The sequence below is a fragment of the Corapipo altera genome, unplaced genomic scaffold (assembly GCF_003945725.1).
Source record: "Corapipo altera isolate COAL_440 unplaced genomic scaffold, ASM394572v1 22b, whole genome shotgun sequence".
In the NCBI taxonomy this organism is placed as follows: Eukaryota; Metazoa; Chordata; class Aves; order Passeriformes; family Pipridae; genus Corapipo; species Corapipo altera.
The window spans coordinates 20,768,663-20,792,061 of NW_020884876.1; the positions used below are offsets into that span (position 1 = coordinate 20,768,663).

General features: G+C 40.6%; 1 protein-coding gene across 11 annotated transcripts in view; it reads right to left on the minus strand.

Annotated features, from left to right (window-relative positions):
- Window positions 1-23,399, minus strand: part of EPHA5 (EPH receptor A5) — a 205,471-nt gene that overhangs the window by 45,780 nt on the left and 136,292 nt on the right. For 6 of the 11 annotated variants that reach the window (XM_027635819.1, XM_027635816.1, XM_027635813.1 and 3 more), the window contains 3 exons: window positions 8,081-8,205; window positions 5,150-5,309; window positions 1,054-1,159 (listed from right to left, as the gene is read on the minus strand). In XM_027635819.1, coding sequence (XP_027491620.1) covers window positions 1,054-1,159; window positions 5,150-5,309; window positions 8,081-8,205 — 391 coding nt within the window. The remainder of the gene's footprint in view (window positions 1-1,053; window positions 1,160-5,149; window positions 5,310-8,080; window positions 8,206-23,399) is intronic. The other 5 variants (XM_027635820.1, XM_027635814.1, XM_027635809.1 and 2 more) reach the window with 1 other exon arrangement.

Sequence of the window (23,399 nt, forward strand, 5' to 3'; positions counted from 1 at the left end):
CCTTGACCAACATACTCAGTGCAGTTCCTAAGCAAGTATCTGTAACATCTCTTAACACTTAAAATATCCTGTAGTTTACAGCCACCTTGCTAGACCTGACTTTAAGACAGACCTGTATCATGAAAGCAACAGTGGGCTGATTGGTACTTTAGAAGCATAAATGTTTACTTTGCACTGAAAACAAATTCAGCCTTATCAGGAGATGCACTTCACACTGCTTTGCAGGAAGGATGTTGCATTGTTTGACTACTGCCACAAAAAAATGTACTAATATACGTGTAGAATACAAAAGAAATGTCTTGTATGCTGGCTGTCACGTAAATTTGGTGTTGCATTACAAACCGATCCTGATACAAGCCAGATTTTGCCCCAGTACCACAATCTCTTGTTCACCAACAAATTCCATCAACTTCCATTAGAGTTGTCAAAGATAGTATAGTCCAGGCTTTCATCACTTGCCTATGTTTAAGCACATGAGAAGTCAGTGGGGTTGTCTAATGGTTTGAAGCTGAGTGTCTCCCTTCATGGGGGGAGCTCTCTGTATAATTTACTAACACTTGGGGAACACATCAGTATCCTACACATGAAAAATGAAATCCAGATCTGACCAAAATGTGAGGTATTTGGCCATTATGGTGGGTTTCTTCCCATTTTCTTTGCAAGTGTTTTCTTGAAGTTGAGTTTTCTCTGTGAGCAAAGTCCATTGCAAGCTCTGAATGCAAACATATGGGGTTGAGGATACTTTTACCTGTAATATGTTCTGCTTATTTTTAAAGGAATGTGAAAACACTCTTGTGATAATCAAGTCAAATAATCAGGGCCAGTCTATACACAGATGACAATCACTGGGAAGTGAACTACATCTGTGAGTGAGCCTTTGCCATTCCTGCTTGTCCAAACAGATCAATCAGCCCACCCTTGTGCTGTTTTACAGTGCTACTGCTTGAAAGCTTCATTCACATGCTGCTTTTGCCTAAATTGCACTAATCAGCTGAACAGATAAAAGTTATTACAAAAGTTGGAGAAGTATAAATACACAGCTTCTTCTCTTACCTTCCACTGAGAAGGAAACCGATAACCACAGCCAGCAGAATGACTCCCACTGTTACAGACACAACAATTATAGGAATCTGGCTCTGGTCGCTGGATGCAGCTACTGCTGAGATGTGAAACAGAAAATGGAGATTAAGGTTAAAATGACAGTCAGCTCTCATATGAGTCTTTCTAGTGAGCCTGCCAGTGAGGTTTCAAGTCTTACCAGTTCATTTCTTCTTCTATGGTTTGTGTTTTCCCCCTTTGCTGTCTGTTTCTATTTTGGAAAGGATATGAGTGGAAAGAAAGCAAAACCACATGCAACACTAAGCCAAAAATTCAACAAGATTGTATCTCATTGCTGAATTCAGAAACCAGACTGTTGCAAAATGCAGCCCTTGAGTTTGTGAACTCAAGTTTTTCTCCCTGAGTTAGCTGTATTAGAAATCATAGAGATAAAAGATGAAAACCCAACAGGCTCCCATTTGCAGAGAGACATTTATGGAACGTTATTCTTAAGAGACATAAGCAAGATGTCTAACATAAAAAGATTACCTGCACTTCAAGAAGCTATAAACAATTATAAACTAACTCCTTGTGGCATCTATATCACATGGCCAGAAGGTGCCCTCTGTAAAACAGAAATTTGCTAAGACACATACACTGGTTGGTCTTTTTATCAGCCAAAGGAGGCAAAATTCTTCCAGCCCATGCCTTGTAAAGAGCCCTTCTGCCAAAAGGCAGGAGACAAATCCTGTGATAAATGTACCAGCAGAAAGGTCAAGAAAGCTGTTCAAGAACGGAGTTTTGACATAGGTTATGTAAGATCAGGTGAGCAAGCTCCTGTAACCTGTAAAATGTAAATGCTAATACCCTTTGTATCTTGATTATCTGCCCTACACTACAAGGGGAAGGAGCCTATCTCTCCCCAGGGGTTTGCGTGTGGGGTTCCCCAAGTAGAAACCAAAGCCTCCTCACATTGTCCTCTTTGCTGCCAGCTTATTTAGCAGTGTATATTTAACCACCCCAAGGCACAAATTTAGTGTTGTCCCTGCAAAACCAGGTCCCTGGTACAGGCACTGCTGCTCTGCAGGGAAAAAACTCATTATAGCTCCTACCCTTGTGCCAGCCTGCAATGAAGCTTCATCCACTCTGGGGAGCAGCAGGAATCAATTGCATACTGAAGAAGCCTTTAACTAAATGATTGAACTAGAAAAGGATCCCTAACACAGCATTAACGTTATGGAGGCTATAAAATAACTGAATATAGCCCCATATCAATTGTTAAAAGAAAAGAAAGACAAAAAGGTATGTCATTAAACACTGATCTGCAATGGGCCTCAAGTAGTTCTTCATACGGGAGCTCTCCAGTGCTTAACTATGAGTGGGGTGGACCTGCTACCGCAATGTAAGTGATTTCAGAAGGATGGGTCCTGATACATTAAATATTTAATGTTAACTGCTCCAAAACCCTGCCATCATCTGGAGATTTTATTAGTTTCACAAACTTATGGGGGCTCCTGAAGATGATGTTTCATTGCTTTCTTGACAAAATAATTAAAGACACTTAAAGGAGAACATTAAGCAGTAACTTTTCGCACAGCTCAAGAGACGGGGAAATCAGATAAATCCTGTTGTGATCTATGGCAGCTGGAAAGCCTGAATCCAAGGTCCCAAGTTGGGACCTTGCTGCCATTCAAAGTTGGGGACACATACACACCTTCATTACCACTTCTCAACTTGGTGATGTGTTCCTAGTGCTGCCCAGCAGACCAGCTGGATTAGCTCACCAACCCAGTCTAAACCCAGCTTTTGCCAGGGTTATTTTTATTGAGGCTAGACAAGCTCAGTGGCATTTGGAAAGGAGGACAGTAACAAGTGGATACATCCAGAAACAGCTTCCACTCAAATAAAAAATTTTAACTGAAAAATGCAGCCCTGGCTGCCTCATGGTGCTTTGCAGAATTGCACATGCAGGCAGCAGAAAGTAAAAATTCCCAAAGTTTGGAAGAAGGGAAAAGTCCAAAGCAGGCTATAGCTTCCCCTGGACTGCATTTCTCAGGCTGTTGTTGTATACTTCCTCCAAGTGCATTAAAGATAACTACAGAAATCTTGCAAATTGGAAACAAAACCTGTTGTTCAGTCCAAATTATTTGGAGACTGTTTTTGATTCTCGGAACAGTCACTGACAGGTTTTCATCTGTGCTTGAATCAAAATAATTATTTGCTTTGGCTCTAGCATGAAGTTCACATCTGAACTCTGAAGTAGCAGTGAGACTTGGATCTGTGCTTGTTTTCAGATAATTCAGGACACACAGAAAAGCAGTGAGAGTCTGGTCACTCCCGACACTAATATTGACTTTCTTTAGGGCCTTGAGAAAAAAAAAATCTTTTTATAAGGTTTTAAATGTCAGAGATGTATTTTGTAAGATACTGAGGCTAACATTGTATTTAAATTCTAGCAAGAGTTTAAAAATCTTGTTAAGTCTGGTCTCAGCCAGAGTTTGAGTACAAGAGAAGAACAGTTCCCAGCTCCCAAACTGGGGACTATTCAGTAGGTATTCCTCTGACTACCTCAGCAGCTCCTAGGTATCAGAGAAGTACCTATTTCTCTGCCTTTAAAATGCTAAAAGGACTAGGGTGCAGGTGCAACAAAATGACTCAAGATGTTTCTAGTGTTTAAAGATATTTCCACATGATGTCCTCAAAAAAATGAATACATGACGAGCTTTATGGAAGTGCCACTATTTTGAGACCAGGACTGTAGGTACTAGATCAAATGTGCATATATTTCATGTATTACTCAATAGTCTGGAACACTATTACTCAAATGACTTTAAACTAGAAACTTTCCGACTGAGAGCAAAACTATATATAATAATTTTTGGCATAACATGATTTGGTTGCTACTCATAGGGCAGGATTAATGGTTAATACAATAAGATATACATTAAATAGACTATTCCTATTGCATTAATGTTTGCATTGTGATGCAATTTTCACTATATTATCTCAGTCACTGGCTCCACAGCTACATCTGCAAATATATAATGATTTGTTTAAAATCTATTACAGCTTCAAAGGTAGCATGAATTGAAAAGACAACTTGGCATCTTCTTCTCAAAGATGATGAATTTTAAATGAACTGGAGTAACAGTAATCAAAGTATTGATGAATTTAAATTTCCAAGGAAAACACAGAAAACAGTCTCTTTTCCACAGGAATGAATAGAATATTTCCACCACAATTTTTCTCTCCATGCAAAAAGTATAAAAAAATTAATAAATGACAGCTGTACAAACTAAAAGATGTAAGACATACTTTCTGGTGGAGAAAATTATATTTGACACCTCAGCAAAAATTTTGTATTTGGGACAAAAAGAATATCCCCACAGCTGTGCCCGAACACAAAAGAAAGAGCAGCTGAGCCTCTGCGTGCCTCAGGAGTTCACTCTGCCACAGAATCTGTTCCAGAATCCAGACCTTGATAATCAGATTCAGTAAAAAAAAAAAAAAAAAAAAGAAAAATAGAAAATTTCAACCCCCACAAATCTGTACCAGATCAAGCAGAAGTCCTGCACATGCAGTGCACATTTTTTTTTCCATTTCTGATCACAAGTCAAACTCCTTTCCTTGAGGCTGTGGCATTGGCAGCCAACAGAAACTATCTTTTAACTTGACAGGAACTTGCACCAAAAGAGACTAATGCTTGTTAAACTCCTTCCCTTGCAGAGAGGCACTATTTCAGGTTTTTTTCCCCCAAATAGAGATATTTAAGAGAGCTCAGTATCCTCTGCAGAATAACATTAAGAGGTGTGGAGGAACAGATCTTAGCCCCTCTGTCCCTCCTGAGAGAAGAGCCCTTATGCTCTCTTGCATCAGCTCCCATAAATATAGGAGTTTTCTAAGCAGGGAAAGCCTGAAGATGTCCTGCTCACAATGTGGGTTGAGGAGGCAAAGGACAATGTTCAGTGCACAATCATGATGTGCCTGATGTTTCCAAAGTCAGGGGATGAAGGCAGTAAAAGGAAGAGCTCTCTGCAAAGATATCGATCCCCAGACTTGTCTCTAGTAACTGTTCCAGAGACACGGGCCGACAGTAATTAAAAAGACTTACACACTGGGCTGGTTTCAAACTCAAATCTTCGGCTGAAGCCACCATAGCCAGCAGCCGTCCGGGCTCGGATCTGGAAGACGTACGCTGAACCTGGTTTCAAGCCATCTGCTGTAATTGCTGTCTCCTTGGATTTGATGATGGTGTAGCTCGTCTCCTGGTCCTTTTCCCAACACCCCCCCAAAAACCACAAAGTTCAAACACATAAATAATGGCTCTCAGAGAAGACAGACTCTCAACAACCCCCAGAGCAATGTTATAAAGGGTGACTGAAGCATGCATTTTTGAGGATTTTTCCTCAAAACCCCCTCTCTGAAGGTCCTTTCTGCAGTACAAAATATGAGTTCTCATTTTCAATTTATAATCAATGATTCTAGGAGGCATGCAGCTGGCATCTGTAGTAGAAGCAGCTTTCCATCACTCAGGATGCACATGGCCTGGGGCAATGGAAAGGTTTATTATATAAAGATCAATCCCAAGGCACAGGGAAGATAAAAAAAGCCCCATCGCCTTAGAAAGGGATTTTAAATTTATACCAACACAGTTTCCCAGTAATGTATCCAGGCCTAAAAGAGAATAATATATTACACATTGTACAACTTTATGCTGGCATTTCCAGAACCAAGAATTAGACCTTGGGAAGGGAGTAATAAACCAAAACCCCAGGAAAATACCTAATTTTTGCATTGTGCTTCTGCAGCAATGAACTAGAAGAAAAACTGCTGAAATAAATCTTCATCTACATCAGTTTCTAATATGAAACAATTTCAGTTCTTTGATTAAAATTTTGATCAAATGCTTGGTAATTACTCTTAGAATTATTTACTGTTACACATAATCTAGACAAGAGCTCATAAATTAAGGTCTACAAATTTGGAAACTGCTTTTTATTCACCATATCCTCTCATATCCAAATTATTATGAGTTAAACCAGAGTTCTTAGTAATTCCCTACCAAGATTTCTGCATAGCTCTTAGGATCTGAACTGATTTTTCTTTTTTTTTCTTAATTTAATGGCCAACTTCCCATAGACAGTACTATACTTGGCTAAGATACTGGGAATCTCCAAATGTAAGATTACAGAATTTCTCATTTGAAATCTGTTTTGGAGAAATGTGTACACACACACACACAAACACATATATATATATATGTGCCTTTTTTATCATATTAAAGAGTGATTCCTCTTACGGGACCGTGTTCTGACAAAACTCAATTTTCCCAAACATTTAATATAGACAATTCTTGTCCCTTGGAAATTAGTGCTGTGAATTTACCCTTATGAAGGGCTGAAAATACAGAAAATACAAATTATAGTAGCAACAAACAAAAAGAATTAAGGACAAAATCCCCAATCTAACTCAATGACTGGTTAAAAAGCAATAAGTCACATCTTTGCTTGTATGTCAGCCAGTTAGGTTTTCAATATACTGTTGGCTTCTGCAAACACTTAGACTCTTGGACTTTTGTATGGAAAATACTAAACTTCACTATCAACCTGAATGAAATAAATCAAGACAGCATAAAGTTGGATTGGCTGGATCTACATCCCCATGAAGGACTTGCACTTCAAGAACTACTTAGTGAAGCTATTTGAGACTAGTTCTGGACCACAAATACAACATTTTTAAGCCCCCTATCCTGCCAATTTTTTGGAAAACAAACTAAGTAAAATGAAGGAATATATGGATTTTTTGGCTTTAATTATTTGCTCATTATCAAGGTTTCTAGAAGCTAATCTTCCCAAGCCATTCCATGGTAAGAACTCAATGTGCCACAACAGTCATTCAAACAAGGTGATAAAATAATTAGTAACGGATTATTTCCAGCAACAGAATAACCTAATTCTTGCTTTGTGCTTTAATCTTGAAAACCTCAGCCCTATTTAAGTCACACATCTAGTGCCCATTCACAAGCTCTCTCATCTGCGAAAATAATGTTGATTTTATCTTGATGGAGATTTATGAAATTCTTTTCCCTCCTTCCATGGACTGCTTGAGCAGGTCCCTCCCATGGTCAGAGAAAGAAGAAAGAAAGAATAAGGACCTAGTACTGCTCCATGTTCAGTGATTTCAGCTGGGTCATAGACAGAGCTTATGAAATATCTTCCTTAAAACAGAAATTCAACCCCCCCAAAGAAGTGCATTGTGACTCAATTTCATTATTTTTTTCTTGTTTTCATGTAGAAAATCTGGGTGTTTCAGAAGAAAAAAGAACACCTTACCATTCCAGCTATGGCAAAAAACTGCTGTTCGGTCAACACCTGCAAACCTGATTCAAGAAAATCTAAGATTTCCAAAGATTTAAGGCTGTATCACTCAAAATATACTATTTTGATAAAGAGCATTTGTAACCTATTTAATTTAAACTACATTAATTTTTTCAGGAAGAGCACAAGTTGACATTGGAAATGAAGACTAGAAGAGGCAAGTTTTGTAGGGAGAGTGCTTCCCATTAGATTGACAGCAAGAGCTGGAAAACCCAGGCAAGCTTTTAAGCCAGGATTCACTTCTTCATATCAGAGCATCTACAATCTCTTCACAAAATCTTTCTCCTCTCCTTACACTGTGGATGAAAAATCAAGTGAAACTGAAATACCTAAGGCGAGGGATTGTCTGATGTTTCTGGGAGGAGACAAATGCTCAGTCCCCAACCCCTCCTGTTTTTAACAAATGAGCAGGCTCTATCTTAATGTGATAAGGCCACAGAGGAATCTGACACGCATATTTAATGTATTTGTTCAAGAAAAGTGGCACACTAATGGAAAGCAACACCCTCATTTCAAGTCTCCTAATCATTTACTGCAAAATCAATCTGACATTGATTTATGCATAAAATCACTCCATTCCCTTCCATGACTCAAATAATTATAACTAAATGAAGAAAACAGTAAAGAGAAGGTACTTGGGATACTCAGCAATCACTCCATCACACCTTTTCAAAATATTTGATTTCGTATTCCAGGATGATGCCGTTGGGTCGATCTGGCTCCTGCCAGGAAAGGGAGATGCTATTTTTAGTTATCTTCCCTTTTTTCACACTACTGACTGGAGAAGGTGCTGCAAGACAGGAGAAAAACAGAACAGACAAAAAACATTGTTAGCAAGATGGTCTGCCCTGGCCAAAGTCAAACTCATCAGTGCATCCTCAAACACAAGGCAATCCTTAGCTACTGCAGATCAGCAGGGTCTGTTTTTCCCTGGGTGGCATTTGCCCATCTTTAACAACTGGACTTGCACAGATTTTCAGCAGCTGACCATCATCACTAGCCCGAGCAAAGGAACAACACAAACTACTGTCAGCAGCTTATATATCAACCCTGTCTTTTCAAGCTCTTTTCAAACACATCAACTCCACACCTTCCCCTTTCAAACGTGTCAAGGGCCTACATTATCAGGATTACATATTGATTATGTTTTACTTTCTTCTGTCCGCTTTCAAGTTATATATTCTTCAGAAAACCTTAGATTACATGGGCTTCTTAACTATTTTTTGGATTGCAAGTAGTTTAAGACTAGGCATCTCTTAGCCCCCTCCTTCCAGAAGCAAGGAATATTATGACCTTTATAATTCAATTGCTCTCCATAAATATCACTGGGGTGTTACAGTTCATATAGTGATGCTAATTCCTTGCAAATGGCAAAAGATTTTAATGGCAATCACGGTTCGGAAGTTCGTGGTGTGCTTGGGAAAGCCACAGCATGAAAGCAGCTATACCAGCTCTGCTTATTATTTTAAGATGCAGCTCTGAAAGGTTATCTGCCCTTTGCAGCACACATGTGCATCAGAAACAGGCTTGATCCTTTGTACTCAGTCCGATGTCTGCAGAGACTTTTTAAGTTGTGGTTGCTGCCACCCTGCCAGCTCTCTAGCAAAAGTTGCTATGGGCAATGCAACCCTAACACCCCAGGTATTTCATGCCAGAGATTAGGTAACAACAGTGAGTGAAAAGAAAAGGGGACAGGCAAAATTCAGTCTCTCATTTTCAGGGCCAAGAGCAGCTTCTCCAGAGACAAAAACAGCCCATGCCTGGCTGAGGGGCTTTGACTCACCCTCCACATGGGCCAGTTCCTGGTAAAGATGACAGGGAGGCTGGGGAGACCCATGGCAAAGATTTTTGTGACCATATGAGGAATGGAGTGCAAAGAGCAGTAGCAAATGACCACATTTTATCTTTCAAAATGTATTTGGAACTATATAAAAAAAATTTCTCCTATATGCAGGACTAGCTAATTATCTTAATACTAAAAAAACCCCCAACACATCAAGTACAATAAAGACAATAAATAAATTAATTTTTCCAGGTTTGATTTTAAGCCAAAAAGTAAGGGAAGAGCTCCAGACAATTATTTCTGGACTGAAGGCTAGTAGCAAGACTTCTCTTAATGCAAATTCCCGCACCTCAGTCTTGCTTCAGGCCCAGTTTTTCTCACTCCTGTTTACTAATCCTTCCCCAGACTGGCTCTTGGAGGATCCTGAAAGGTGTTGGCCATTTCCATATTGATTTCTGCTGGAGAGCTGGCATCAGGCTGCACAGACAACGTTTGCCTGTCTGTTGTGCATCCACCACTGTGCTTGCAACTGCTCCACTGAGTGAGTAAAAACCACCTTGATTTGAATGATGATCATATTATTTATGCAGGCACTGTACAGTGATCGTCAACAATTTTTCATCTGTAAAAGTCACCTTACCCCCGGCTGACGTCCTCTACAAGTTTTTGGGCTACGTGAAGGCAAATAACAACCTAAGTACAAACTGCTAATCTGATATAGAACTTTACTTAATTAATCCAGGTGCCTAAATATGCATTGTGCATTCATGAGCACAACAAGCCGAGTTGTGCGTGTGAGATATGTGGTCCGTGCACATCTGTATGGTCAGATGTATTAGCTCACAGAAGACATAATGAGTAGAGAGATCCATTAAAACTGTATGAAGTTTCCTTCTAATGCAAGGAAGCTACATGATTTTCAGAGGCGTTGGAAAACCAGTCTCACTGTGTGGTGATTGTGCCAAATAACAGAAGGTTCTGCAGTCCTAGTTAAAGGGGCCATACTGATCACTTACCGTTAGCCCCTTAGATGCTATATATAGGGGGTGGAGCCACCAAAGTACTCAGAAAAAGGGACCTATGCCCTCTGGGACTGTTCTCCAATGCCCCCAAATCCCTGCAACACCCATTCCATGCTTACAGAGCTGGCAGCAGAGGTCTGGCAGGACAGAGAAAGTCAGTGTTGAGCATTAAACCTTTTTAAACTATTAGTAAAAGCAAACTTGAGAAGTGCATGGACGGGAGACCTCAGCCTTCCCTGGTATTGAATGCTTCTCAGGAAGGTGAAAACCATCCAATTCCCAGGATCAAAACTACCGGACTAGATAATGGACTTTTCTTCCACTCTATTGAGGTTTCCTGAAGTGTTTATAGGGTCAAGGCTCACAAGTGCTTTAAAATCAAGAAAACAATGCAAGTGATCCCAAACTCTGCTGCAAAATCTTTCCCTGGGAGGTTCAGGGCAGTTTAGCTCTCCTTCATACGCACCAGCATAGTACAACACAAAATAGACCCCCAGTCACCCAAAAACAATCATCAAACTTCCCACACTCCTTTAACAGAGCATTCTCTTTAAAAAGCAGTTTGCACAAAGCTTGGCTAGCTAACAACATCATGGACTTAAATCTCCTGGTGTGCAAGTCTCTAACATGTTCAATTGTGGCTCTACAGAATGCTCTGCTCTACCGGGAAATGGAGGGAAGATAAGAAAATGAGTAACACAACTCTCAAAGCAAATTAGAAAAGGAGTAACCCTATCCTTTTTGAATCGCCTTCAAAAGAAGCGTTAAAGTGTAACCGTGAGATAAAGGCCAATTAAGTAAATTCAATAAATCCCAGCAGTGCTGGCATGATATAGCAACTACTCTGCATCCTGAATGCACAGAGATCACAATGCTGTGAAGCAAAGAAAGGAAGGTATAAGTATTTTAGTTTTCTTTGTCAAACAAAATGTAATCCAATCCAGGCAAGTGGACAAAGTCTGCAATCATTCCATCTTAAAAGCCTGCAACTGGATACTGTGCTATATGATCTCAGAGAAATAAAAGGATTACTTGAGACTTGCTTTTCAAAGGTCACTGAGTCTGCAAGGGCAGCATCCTCTTAACAGAAAGAAGTCAAGCCACAGAACTCTTCCATTTGGAGTACAACATTTCAAAAAATAAATTCACGTAAGAGTCAAGATACATAAAGCTATAATTTCTTATGTTTCTTATGTAAGCAGACAGAAGTCTTGTTCAAATTCCTGCCTTGACACTACAAAAGGTGAATGTACATCGTGAATTGTTGAGGCTGCTTTACAAGTAATGTGCACATATGCATTAATTTCTCAGCCACACACTGATGATCAAAGAGGGATATTACATCATTTATGTTTATGTTTGCTATTTATGAAAACAGCCATGCGTGTGATGAAAGCAAACAGAAGATGTAACAAGGTATGAAATTGCTAATGTACATTTTTGCTTTCTTGAGACCAAAAATTAATCAGGAAGCAAAGAAAAGTATAGAAAACTGATTCTACCTTTTTGTTCTGTTTCTAACATTTCCTAAGAAGAATAAGGGTACATACCAAATAAATAAATTGAAGTTTCTGCAGAAGATGCATCATTAGTCACATCTGAATAACTGCAGGAGATTAGTTCATGAGGAACAGATATTTTAGGACATTGTTCCTCTGCAACCTTTAATAATGACATTAGAACCGAATTAGCCATCTAGGCACCAAACTCCATATTTACAACATACCGTGCTGTGTCCCACTAATGTCTAATACACAATAATGCTTAGTGGAATAAAATGCTAATTATATTTTAAGAGAAACTAATGTTACCAGGTGAATGACCACTGTACCAAGATAAAACAAATAATCCAGTTTCTACATTTCATGGTCTATCTAATGCTCTGTCCACCCACTACTTTTGCCTTAGTATTTTTCACTCTGGCAAAACCAAAAGCTAACAGCTCCCCATCTCACTCAACCCCACAGCCAGTGAAGTTCTCCACTTCTGATAAAAAAAACCCACAAACCAAAACAAACTAACTCCCTTCACCCTCAGTGCAAAAGACAAGCCATCAGCCCAAGACTTTTAATCAGCTTTAAGTTCTGCCAGGACAGATCCTCACTAAGAGCAACCCAGAGTAGCCCACAAAGAGATGCTTATTTACGTGGGCAAAGGGAATGGCACCTCTACTTCCTTTGGCCTTCAGGGTATTTGGGCTTTTTCAAAGACAACTAAGGCATCAAAGAGGAAGATCCTACTGCTCCCATCTCTGCTCTGGCTGCTCTTACAGACATCTATGACACAGATGTCTAGAGACATAGGTATCCATTTTTATAGACATCTATGCTATAGATTTTCATGTGTTTGCAATTTCTTTTACCATGAGTACATATATTCTTGTATGAGCGAACGTCTGAGATCTACACATCAGACTTTTTAATACACCTTGGGGCTCCTCCCTCCATGTGATGCCATGTTTCTTTTGCAGTCAGAATTTATGCCAGAAGATTTAAAAGTCCAATTCATGCTTTTGATTAAATCAATACTTTCACCTGTCATCATATAACCAAACAGTTATGTTATCATTAATACACCTAATAAAACCAGGTTTAATTGAAGCAAATGAAACCTGTATCAGAAGAATAACAACAAGAGAAGTAATTCTGGTGTCACTTCAAAAGCCTGGTATATTGCAATTTTTCACTCAGTTTCTAATTAATGAAATTGTTGACTTTTTTTTTTTCTCAGGCTTTTGGTGACTTCAGAATTTGGAGCAAGACTTGCATTATTCACCAAGTCACACTAAAGACATGTGAAATTGCAAGCGCCTTCAAGCAGTATGTTCATTTTAAACAAGATAGATGCATTAGTTAAAACAGAAACACTGTTTGGGGAAGGAAAAAAAGCCCAAACCTTCTCTTTTATTTCTCTATAGAAACTACAGACTTTTAGAAAAGCACCTGATAGTTCCCTTAAGGGTACTTTTACTGTAGATATTATACCTGGGTCAGAACTTTGCATTTGAGTCATAACTTGTGTTGCAATTGTTAATATCCCAAAGTGTAGCCAAAACTCTTTGTATCTTGAGAACAAGTAGTTGCAAACTGTGGCTGGCTAGTTAGACAAAAAGGTTGGGCCACAATTTTTCAGGTGCTTGCCAATGTTTCTGAAAACTAAGTTCAGGAAATGAAAGGTCCTTGTATTAAGTAGCATTAAATGATTTTTCAACTGTATCTGAGGTCTTTCATGGGATTTCAATCATGCACAGGCCCTAAATAGTGCAAGGAAGTAAATTTTAGCCTCATGATTAGATTAAATCCAAACACCTTGCCAAATAGGAGCCTAATCCTAAAATATGGTTCATATATGGAGATCATCTTCTTTTGAATGATTTTTCAAGGTGTCTCTTGAGTAGGTGGGGACTTCATGCTGGTCCTTTTCATACATCAGATATCAAAGTGAGAACACAATCTTCAAATTTCTTTGTCAATGAATATATAATGTTTCTTCACATCTTCTACCTACCATGATGACCACCTGTAAGTGCCAGGTCTTAGATATATTTGCAGTCTCTGTTATCTACAACCATTTTGAATGCCTCTGAAACCTGAGATGCCCTGATGTGTATCTTGAAACAAAAGAGGTCAGAGGAGAGAGTAACCCATCTGAAGCACTCAGGGGCCCTGACAGAAGGCAGGACCCCATTTTTCTGTACGAATCCATGGCTAACCCAAGAAACCAGTTCTATCTAATTTGAAAAGGGGCAATCTTTCAGGTGGCTCCCACTCCAGTTCCTAAAAGATTCAACACGGTTCCTTGAGCTCAGCAACAGGACACGACGCCCAAGCTGGTCACAGCAAAGGTGCTCCCAAGACATTGCTGCTTCCCAGCTGGACAGAAGGTTGGATTCAGGAAAAGTGAAACCCTAATTGGTGTCTAATTCTCTTGAGAGTCTGTTCATTCTTTGACAAAGCTTTCCTCAAATAACTTCTCTCTAGGCTTCTAATCCTTGGACCTAAGATACTAGAAAAGTATCTTTGCTAAAGGTAAAGAGAGCAGTGTAGACACTGTGGTTTTGTGGACACTACTAACCCAACACTTTTAATTACCAGCAGCCCCACTACAGAGAAGTGCCCATGAGTTCAAACACACAAACCAGAAAAAGACCCCTTCAATTCATATTCACATTATAGAGAAAACAGAAGTAATCTGCATGCAATTTGCATTAGCACAGGGATAACGGCTCATCTCTTACTTCTGATCTGTGTAACAGCTCAGGAGATATGCCTGACTATGCATCAGTGCTGTCTAAGACTTCTAAGATTTATTGTGCCCCAATATCCTATTCTTGCAGTAATTCCACTGCGTTTGAGGGAAGGAGAGGTGCGTTCACACTAAATTCAAGTAATTCAAGGCCACCTTTTCTTTATCTCCTGGAGGAGGTTGCAAGAGAAACAGCACAGTGACTAGCTAACACTTCATGATATTTAGCTACCCCTGTAAAATGGTATTCAAAGAAGAAATAGCAAGAGAGCAACCTTACTGCATGTGAAAAATCACTACCCAAATTCTTGCTGCAATACCTTGTGTTATAAAAATGTATCTATAAAATATCCTTTGTTTTTAAGACCAATTACTAATTATTGACACATAAATTAAGAAAACAATAAAATGCACAGCTTTAAATGTTTGTATACAGTCTTTTCCATTTAATTAAAATACTATGTTAATTGTAAGAAAGCAGGGCTCAACACATAGTCCTCGAAGGACAGTGGATGAAGTCAAAGCAAGCTTTGCCATTCACAAAATATTCTGCCTGAACAAAATATTGCTAAGACTCACTGAAGCACCTACTTTTGTGGAGGCAACAGAGGAAGCTGTAGCAACATCTCACCTCTGGCACTCCTTTCTGTATGCCCTGTTGCTGACTGCATGAATGTTTCCAAAAAACACTTACAAAACAAGCAAATAGTTTCTAAAAAAATCTAGCCTAATGAAGTTAACCCTGTGTCAGGGCTATCATATGTTACAATTGCAACAGGATTACAAGCAGAGTTTAAAGACATCACAAAAGCTAGGGACTAAACTACATAGCCTTTGGGGTAAGACTGCCTTGTCATTCCTCATGTGTGCACCACCCCATATACAACAGAGCTAGAATATTTATAGGAACATATCATATATCGCTGCCATCTCAAAAAACCACATAATCTTTGACAAGACTCTTAAAAACATATGGTTTCAAAAAATAAATTGGATTCTTGCTATTTGCCTTTTGTTTACAGAGTTCTACAGACATACTTTTGACTCCTGCCAATCACGGATGAGAGACGTGTACTCTTAAAGAATGGAAGCTGCCTGCAGATTCACATGACTTGCAGGCATGAGGCTTGAAGAAAACATGATCAGATAACAAAAGAGAAAATTGCAGGTATTAGGATCCCCTGACCAGCAATCTCAAAAGTTGTAAACGAGAATAATGGCATTAGCAGTAGTTTATCTCCAGATACTGTGAGCTAACTAGCACAGCCACTACTGGAAATGCTCACTATTGGGATGTAGAAAAATGTCCTAGTATTTCAGTTGTTGAGAAATCCTCTGTACTCTGTAACACCAATTGAGGTAATTTTTTTCCCAAACCTGAAGGCTTGCAAACACTCGTTCATATTTTGCAGGGTACAAAACTCCCTTCATAAAGCTACAGGCTGTTTGGAAAAACTAATTAAAAAAACTGGCCTGGCAAGACTGGCTCTGGCCATATATCACTGTTTGGGAAATTTCTTTCCAATTGTCAGGCCTAACATGTATTCATTTGTATTTACAGCAGCATCAGCCCTGAGTCCTGCACAGTCAGTTCCTATTAAGCTTCAATTTATGCTGATCCTCAGAAGGGAGAGGGAGACATTAGGGCATCACAGTTTGCCTTTGCTCAAGAAAAAAAGGCCTCCCTAAGGCCAACACCTATCTGGGATGAAGAGTTGTTGGAGCAAGGAAGAGAGGCATGAAGAAATATCTTGTGCAGATCCACAGGGAATTCCAATATCTGATTTTGCTTTTCTAGGCCCCCTGGAAATCAAGATAGTAACTTTTTCTCAAAGCGGGGGAACAGTTTGTGGTTAAGACCAGAGCCAGATTCCTTCATGCCACAGAAAAGCTGTAATTTCCCTATATTCCATTAGTGGTTTAGTTGAGAAGCCTAAGAATAAATACTATTGATTCACAACACTCTTATAAATTCACTTCTAGCAAGGTGATAAGGACTTCGGTTCTGATTCATCAAAGCACTTTGGGAAAATGCTTAATTTTAAGCGCATGAGTACTACCACTGCTGTCAGCATTTGACTGGATCATAGCCATGGGGTTCAGCATTTCAGTGTAGAATTCTCATTTTTGAGTATATGTATCAACTAGCTTCCAGCACACTTACCAGCACCTCTCCTATAATTCACAAACTAGTATCTTACTTGCATTTAAGCAAAAACTTCCTTTTAAAATCACATGCCAATAAGAACAAACCAAAACCAAAACAAAGATATTGAATAAAACATGTGAAATGTGCATATCCCTGCTCCCTACCATAAGTCACCTTCTTAATTTCTAAATTGGCTTCTTTCTTCATACAAGACTTGATGCATCCTTCTTCCAGCTGCTATCAAACTCTAAACCCAGCAAATTCATGGACTGTTTTTAAATTGCAGAGGAAATTTCCTTCTCTGCCAAGCCTGCCACTCTGTATGATACAGCAATCAGTCTTGCTGATGAATTCTAATGTTAAAGCCAAGTTACTAAATACTCTAGTGAAATCAGAGGCAGACAAATAAATTCCTTATGTTTCCACTTGAAGAACAGCTACTGAAGAGGTGCAGCAGGTCAGAGCGAAGAACAGGCAAACTCCTTAACTCCCATTGTAGCTTGTTTTGGATTTTCTATGGTATTTGGCCCCTTCTGATACCACCACTGTTCTTCTCACACCTCTCATTCAGAAATGGAAGAAAAGCATGAGCTCACCACCTTTGACAGGACCCTGAGCTGGCCATAGCTTTGCAGAACCACAGTCCAGACCTTTTCCATAAGTAAGTTCCCCGATGAAGACCAGAAGGCTTGAAATAAAATTCTTAAAAACAAATGAAAATACATCAAATAGGTAATATTACAACAATACCCTAGAATGGTAAAATTTCAAAATGACTAGAGCTGAAATGGAAAAGTTTATGTACCTGTGGTTACACATACACGTGATCCATAAACCCAGTCCTACCTTGTCCTTGGTTTTAGACTGACAGTGGCTTTTCTGGATCAGGGCAAACTTTGTCCAGGTTTTTACTGGTTTTAAGGGAAATGGCAGACAAGTAGAGACAAAATCTAACAGATTTCATCCTTGCTGCAAACCCAGGTATCCTTCCTCGTGTTTTGGCACTTAAGTGTGACCATGGGCACTGTTAGCCCTAAAATCTCATGTTCCAAGCACTGAGACGAAGCTAACTAGCAAAGTCAGCACAGATCAAAGCACAGGTGCTTGGGAAAACACCTCCTGATACTACCAGGGGAAATCTGCGTACTTTCAAGCTTCCTAAGGAACAACCTTTGCAATGTGAAATATAGGAGCATGCAATGCCCCTTTGGAAGGAAGGAAGAAGAGCTGCAGCTTCACAGAATCGTAAAATGGTCTGTGTTGGAAGGGACCTTAAAGATCGTCTATTTCCAACCCCCCTGCCATGGGCAAAGACACCTTCCACTGGACCAGGTTACTCAGAGCCTCATCCAGCCTGGCTTGAACACTTCCAGGGATGAGGCAGCCACAGTGTCTCTGGGCAACCTGTTCCAGTGCTGCACCACCATCATCATAAAAAATTTCTTCCTTATATCTAGTGTGAATCTACCCTCTTTTCTTCTAAAGCTATTACCCCTTGTCCTATCCTTACAGGTCTTTGTATGAAGTTCCTCTCCAGCTTTCTGTAAGGCCCCTTTAGGTACTGGAAGGCTACCTTAAGGTCTCTCTGGAGCCTTCTTTTCTCCAGGCTGAACAATCTCAACTCTCTAAGCCTGTCCTCATAAGTGAGGTTCTCCAGCCCTCTAATCATCTTCATGGCCCTTCTTTGGAGTCTCTCTAACAGGTCCACGTCCTTATGTTGGCAGTATCAGAGCTGGATGCAGTGCGTGGTTCTTAATTCTCATGGTCCCTGCCTATGCCTTCTGTGACTTGGGCAGCATGGCTGGACCACTTGATGGTGAAGACCAAGGCAAAAAAGTCATTGAGTACCTCAGCCTTCTCTGTGTCCCACGTGACCAGGTCTCCTGTTTCCTTCTGGAGAGGGTCCACATTTTCCCTAGTTTTCCTTTTATCACCAATGTACCTATACAAGCTTTTCTTGCTGCCCTTGATGTCCCTGGTCAGATTTAATTCTAACCTTATCTCTGGCTGCTCAGAAAATCTCTCCGTATTCCTCCCAGGCTACCTGTTCTTGCTTTCACCCTCTGTAGCCTTCCTTTTTGTGTTTGATTTTGTCCAAGATCTTCTTTTTTCACCTATGCTTTGCATTTTTGCCTTGAATTTCACTTTTCTGGGATGCATTGTTTCTGAGCTGGGAGGAGGTGATCCTTGAATATTAATCAGCTTTCTTGGGTCTTTCTTCCCTTTGGAGGCTTCATGTCATAGTACTCTACCAAGAAGATCAGGAGAGCAGACTTTGGTCTCCTCAGAGAAGTCCAGGGTAGAGAGCTTGCTGTGCACCCTCCTTGCAGCCCTAAGGATCTTGAACTCCACCATTTCGTGGTCACTGCAGCCTGGGCTGCCCTTGAGCTTCACATTCCCCACCAGCCCCTCCTTGTTGGTGAGAACAAGGCACAGCACCTCTTCTTGTTGGCTCCTCTGTCACTTGGAGAAGAAAGTTGTCATGAATACATTCCATGAACCTCCCGGATTGCTTGTGCCCTGCTGTGTTGTCCGTCCAACAGATATCAGGGTGGTTGAAGTCCCCCATGAAGACCAGAGCATGAACAAGAGGCATTTCCTATCTGTCTATTGAGGGCGTCATTCACCTGATCTTCCTGATTGTGTGGCCTGTAGCAGATCCCTGCCATAAAGTCATCTGTCCTTGCCCTCCCTTTAATCCTGATTTATAAGCTCTCAGTCAGCTCCTCTTTCATCCCTAGGCAGAGCTCCACGTATTCCAGCTGGCCACTGACATAGAGGGCAACACCCCCATCTCATCTCCCCTGTCTCTCCTTCCTAAAGAGCCTGTAGCCTTCCATTCCAACACTCCAGTCATAGAAGCCATCCCATCACATCTCTGTGATGCCAATAAAGTCACAGGCATACACGTCTCTAACTCCTCTTGTTTATTTCCCATACATATGATTGCATAGAGGCATTTAAGTTGGGACATTGACAAAGCCAATTTACTGGCTGGAGTGGCTGGAATGCCTTTGTGCTGCTCTTCAGGTGATCTGCTGAGCTTTGATCCCTCTCCAGGTTCTGGGCATCTCTTGCTGGCTCTGACATCAAACTGGTAGGAGTGGGATGAACTGAGATTCTTCTCCCCTTCAAGTCAGTGCAATGTGATCTCCCTGTGCAAGCTCCTGCACAAACTCCCACACCATGCCCTGTTTGCCCACCCTGATTGCTCACAGTTCTCCCTGAGGCTGCTCTTTTTGGCAGTGGATACTCTTGGCTCTGCCCACTCATCAGCCCTCTTGTACAAGTTGTGGGCTCCTAGTGGGTCTTGGCACTCCTCTGGGGTTTCCCTGGCTCAGTAAACCCTTCTCTAGAGCTTTGCCTTGCTAAGTCTTCAACCCATGGCTTCCTAGTAGGCAAAGTGATTTATGAGCTCCTTGGGGAGAAGGGCAGAGTGCTTGAGGGAATTGGTGGCTCCACACTGTGCCCATTTTGAATGTCAGGAAAAACACGGTGCATTTTGAGGGAATCCAAGAGGGAATTGGAGAAAAAGCACAAGTTAAGAAAGCTATGAACAGGGACTGTTCTCTCCTGGAGAAAAAGAGACTGAAAGAGAACATGAGTCTTCAAATAAGTAAAAGACTGCTGTCTCTGAAGCAAGACAAGCACAGTATTAAATTTAGGTACGGCTTTCTGAGGACAAAAATAATGAAGCATTGGAAAAAAATCACCCAGTGAACCTCTGGCATCTCTGCCTACGGAGGTTCTAAAGCAGGTTAGATGAGCACATCCTGAGATCCTTCCAGGCACAAGGCTCTGCAAAGGTAGCTGGGTATCATAATGTGAGTGATAAAAAGGATCTTGAAAGGCAGAGATCCAGGAAACATACATTTACTGCCATTTACCAGCTGGCACGTTTGTGCCAGGAGATGTTACGGAAAAATCTAAATTGTTCAAAGTGGCTGGTCACACAAAAGGATGGCACTGGGATGAAAGCATAAGACCAGAAGAAACAACACTTTGCTTTCCATCTCTGCCAGACACTCCTAGCATCACCATAGGCAAGTCACTTCATCTTTCCCTACTGTTACCTGTGCAATGAAGATAGTGGTAATTCCTTTATCTGTATAGATTTGAGGGGGAGGAGCTAAGTACTCAGATGCTGCCAGCACAATCTTTGCTTTGGCCTGAAGGCACTGCTGTAAGGCAAATAAAGAAAAGAAGGAATACCTGCAAGCATTACTCCTGGCAGCTGGCTTCTTCTATTTAAATCACAAGCAACTTGTTGATATCACGCTGAGCTCAAACATGGAACAAAAACCCTATGTGAGTGACAAAAAGGAAAATTACAGGGAAATTTATGGCAAAGGCTTATTTTCATATTTTAATAACTCTCTCCAACTTATGTTTCCAAGTAGAAGCACTAGCTGTGTGTTTAAAGACAAGTGCTGAGCAAAATGGCTTTGCTGAGGCAAAACTGCAGAGATCACAATCGACCAAGCAACACAAAGTTCAGGATGAACATCTAATTTTTGAATAGGATAAATGCAGCTGCATATGAAAGCATGGCTTTTGACTCTCCCACCCCGCAGAGGCATCACTTTCCCTGCAGGAAGCAAATACAGACTTTCTTCTGACGAAACACAGCAGGCTTTTTCAGTACAGTTAGTTTATGAAGGTGTTGAAAAGGATTTAGAGACAAACTCAAGAATGCACCAGAACATTTCTGACATGAAAACCCAATTTACAGACTATGGAGACTCTCTAGCCCACTTTTTCCCTTTACTGCTGACAGGATATGTCCTAAGCCCTTGCCTACTCAACTGGGTTACCACAGGCTCTGGAGGTCAGGTAATAGGAAAATAGTCTGAGCATCTAAGAGTGGGATCACCATTCAGAAGCTAAATGGTCTGAACAGAGATTTCAGGTGTTTCAAGTGGTAGCTGCCCATGCAATGCATAAATGCACATCTTTAGCTTTTCCATAAGAACTCTGGTCAAACAGGTTGCTTTATGCAACACTGTGCTTAACACAATTGACACTGGTTGGTGGCTGGTCCTACCATGATAATATTTTTCACCACTTTGTGTGTATGACTAATAAAAAATTAGGCAAGATATATGCACACAGGATAGCAGAGTGGAAATTCTCTGCCTTTTTGGCTTTCATTTCTAGTAGATAGTGCCACTCTCTGAAGCACCAAAGGAAAAACATGTGCCACAAATCCACATTTTAGATCCATCTACTTCCTGACTGTGAAACAAAAGCTTTGCTATTCCTAGATATGGCTAGGAAGAGGCTTACAGGACTCAAGCAACTTACTGCTTCAGAGTAAGCTTTTGTGCAGCTGCACTCTCAAATGCATCTTGAGGCTTTGGTGACATTGTCTCATTCAGCATTCCTGTGACATTATAGAAAGATGGAGGCAAAACAAGTCTCACTGCATCCAGATTCCTCTTTTGGTTCACAACCACTGTAACAGGACTACAGATCTGGTTTTGGCAAGTTCTCCTTATACTGATCATTCACTTCCTCTGAGTTTTGTAACTGCTAGAAGAGAAAAGGGGATTTCAATATCAGTCACTGTGGGTTCCTCCTTCATAGGAGTTTCTTGGCTCTCTTCTCCAACTTGGACCAGGGAATGACTTGGATAGACCTAAGGAACTGCCCTAGTCCTTCCAACTCTCTCATCTTTCATCTTGATCTTTATTCAGTGTGTGGACTAGACCACCAAAAACTTTAGTGAGGAATTAAAATACATATATGCATGTCTTCATACATGCAATACATAAAACACTCCCCTGTTTGGTATCACCCTGGACATTTATGACTCTCCTTTGACTGACCTTCATGCTGCAAGTGCTCATTTTGCCTAGTGGCTGGCTGAAATTGTGCCTTGAAGATATCTAAAAGTAATCCAAACAAGGCAAATGACAGGATGGGGTGGCTACTAGAACTTACTAGGTGGCTTACTAGAGCACAAATACCAGGTGCTCACAGGCATTAGACTATATTCTTCACAGGTGTGTGATGACATTAGTTCCCACTTGCTCTTGTAAAAAAACAGCTTACAGCACCATTGAGAACTACCCTCCCAGTACAGATGGGAGTTCACTAAGGTTTTCCTTCAGGTGATGACTTGAGCCATCCACAATCAGACATGTACAACAGTTTGCATCGGGCCACGGCTCCAGCCACTTAGACTGAAGAGCCAACAATCGAAACGTATAGGTTCTCCACTATTCTATTCCCCAGGACGTTGCCTATCAGGATGACTTTATCTCTTTAAATGTTCCCAGCATAAATGTGAGATGATAACAGTAAGCGGCATTAAAAACGTGAATGATGAATGCTACGCATCAGGCAGGATGATTAAATAACTATGTGTGGATTCAGGGGCATATTAGCTTCCTCGCCTTCTGACATGATAATTGATCATTCCTAATCTATGGCAGAAACAAAACAGAGATTACCTCCTCTCAAACAACTCAGTTTCTATTCTCCTCTTTTCATTCCCCCTGCCCCTCCTTATACAAGGGGAAAGCCCATTAACTAGCTGTGTTTTTAATTCAGTGGTACTGAAAATGGGATCCTAGCAATGCACGTAATTGATCCCATTTTCACAGGACTGCCTTCCAAGGAGCAGCAAAGGTGAAGCATTCACATTATCAAGGTCACTGCAGTGAATGCAAGAATAACAAAGACTTGGATTTGCATAAGGATTTAATTACAGTGATGTATACAAATGTTTCTAGACTGCTGCTCCCAAAATGAGAAGTACTCTAAGAAAACTATACATAGTT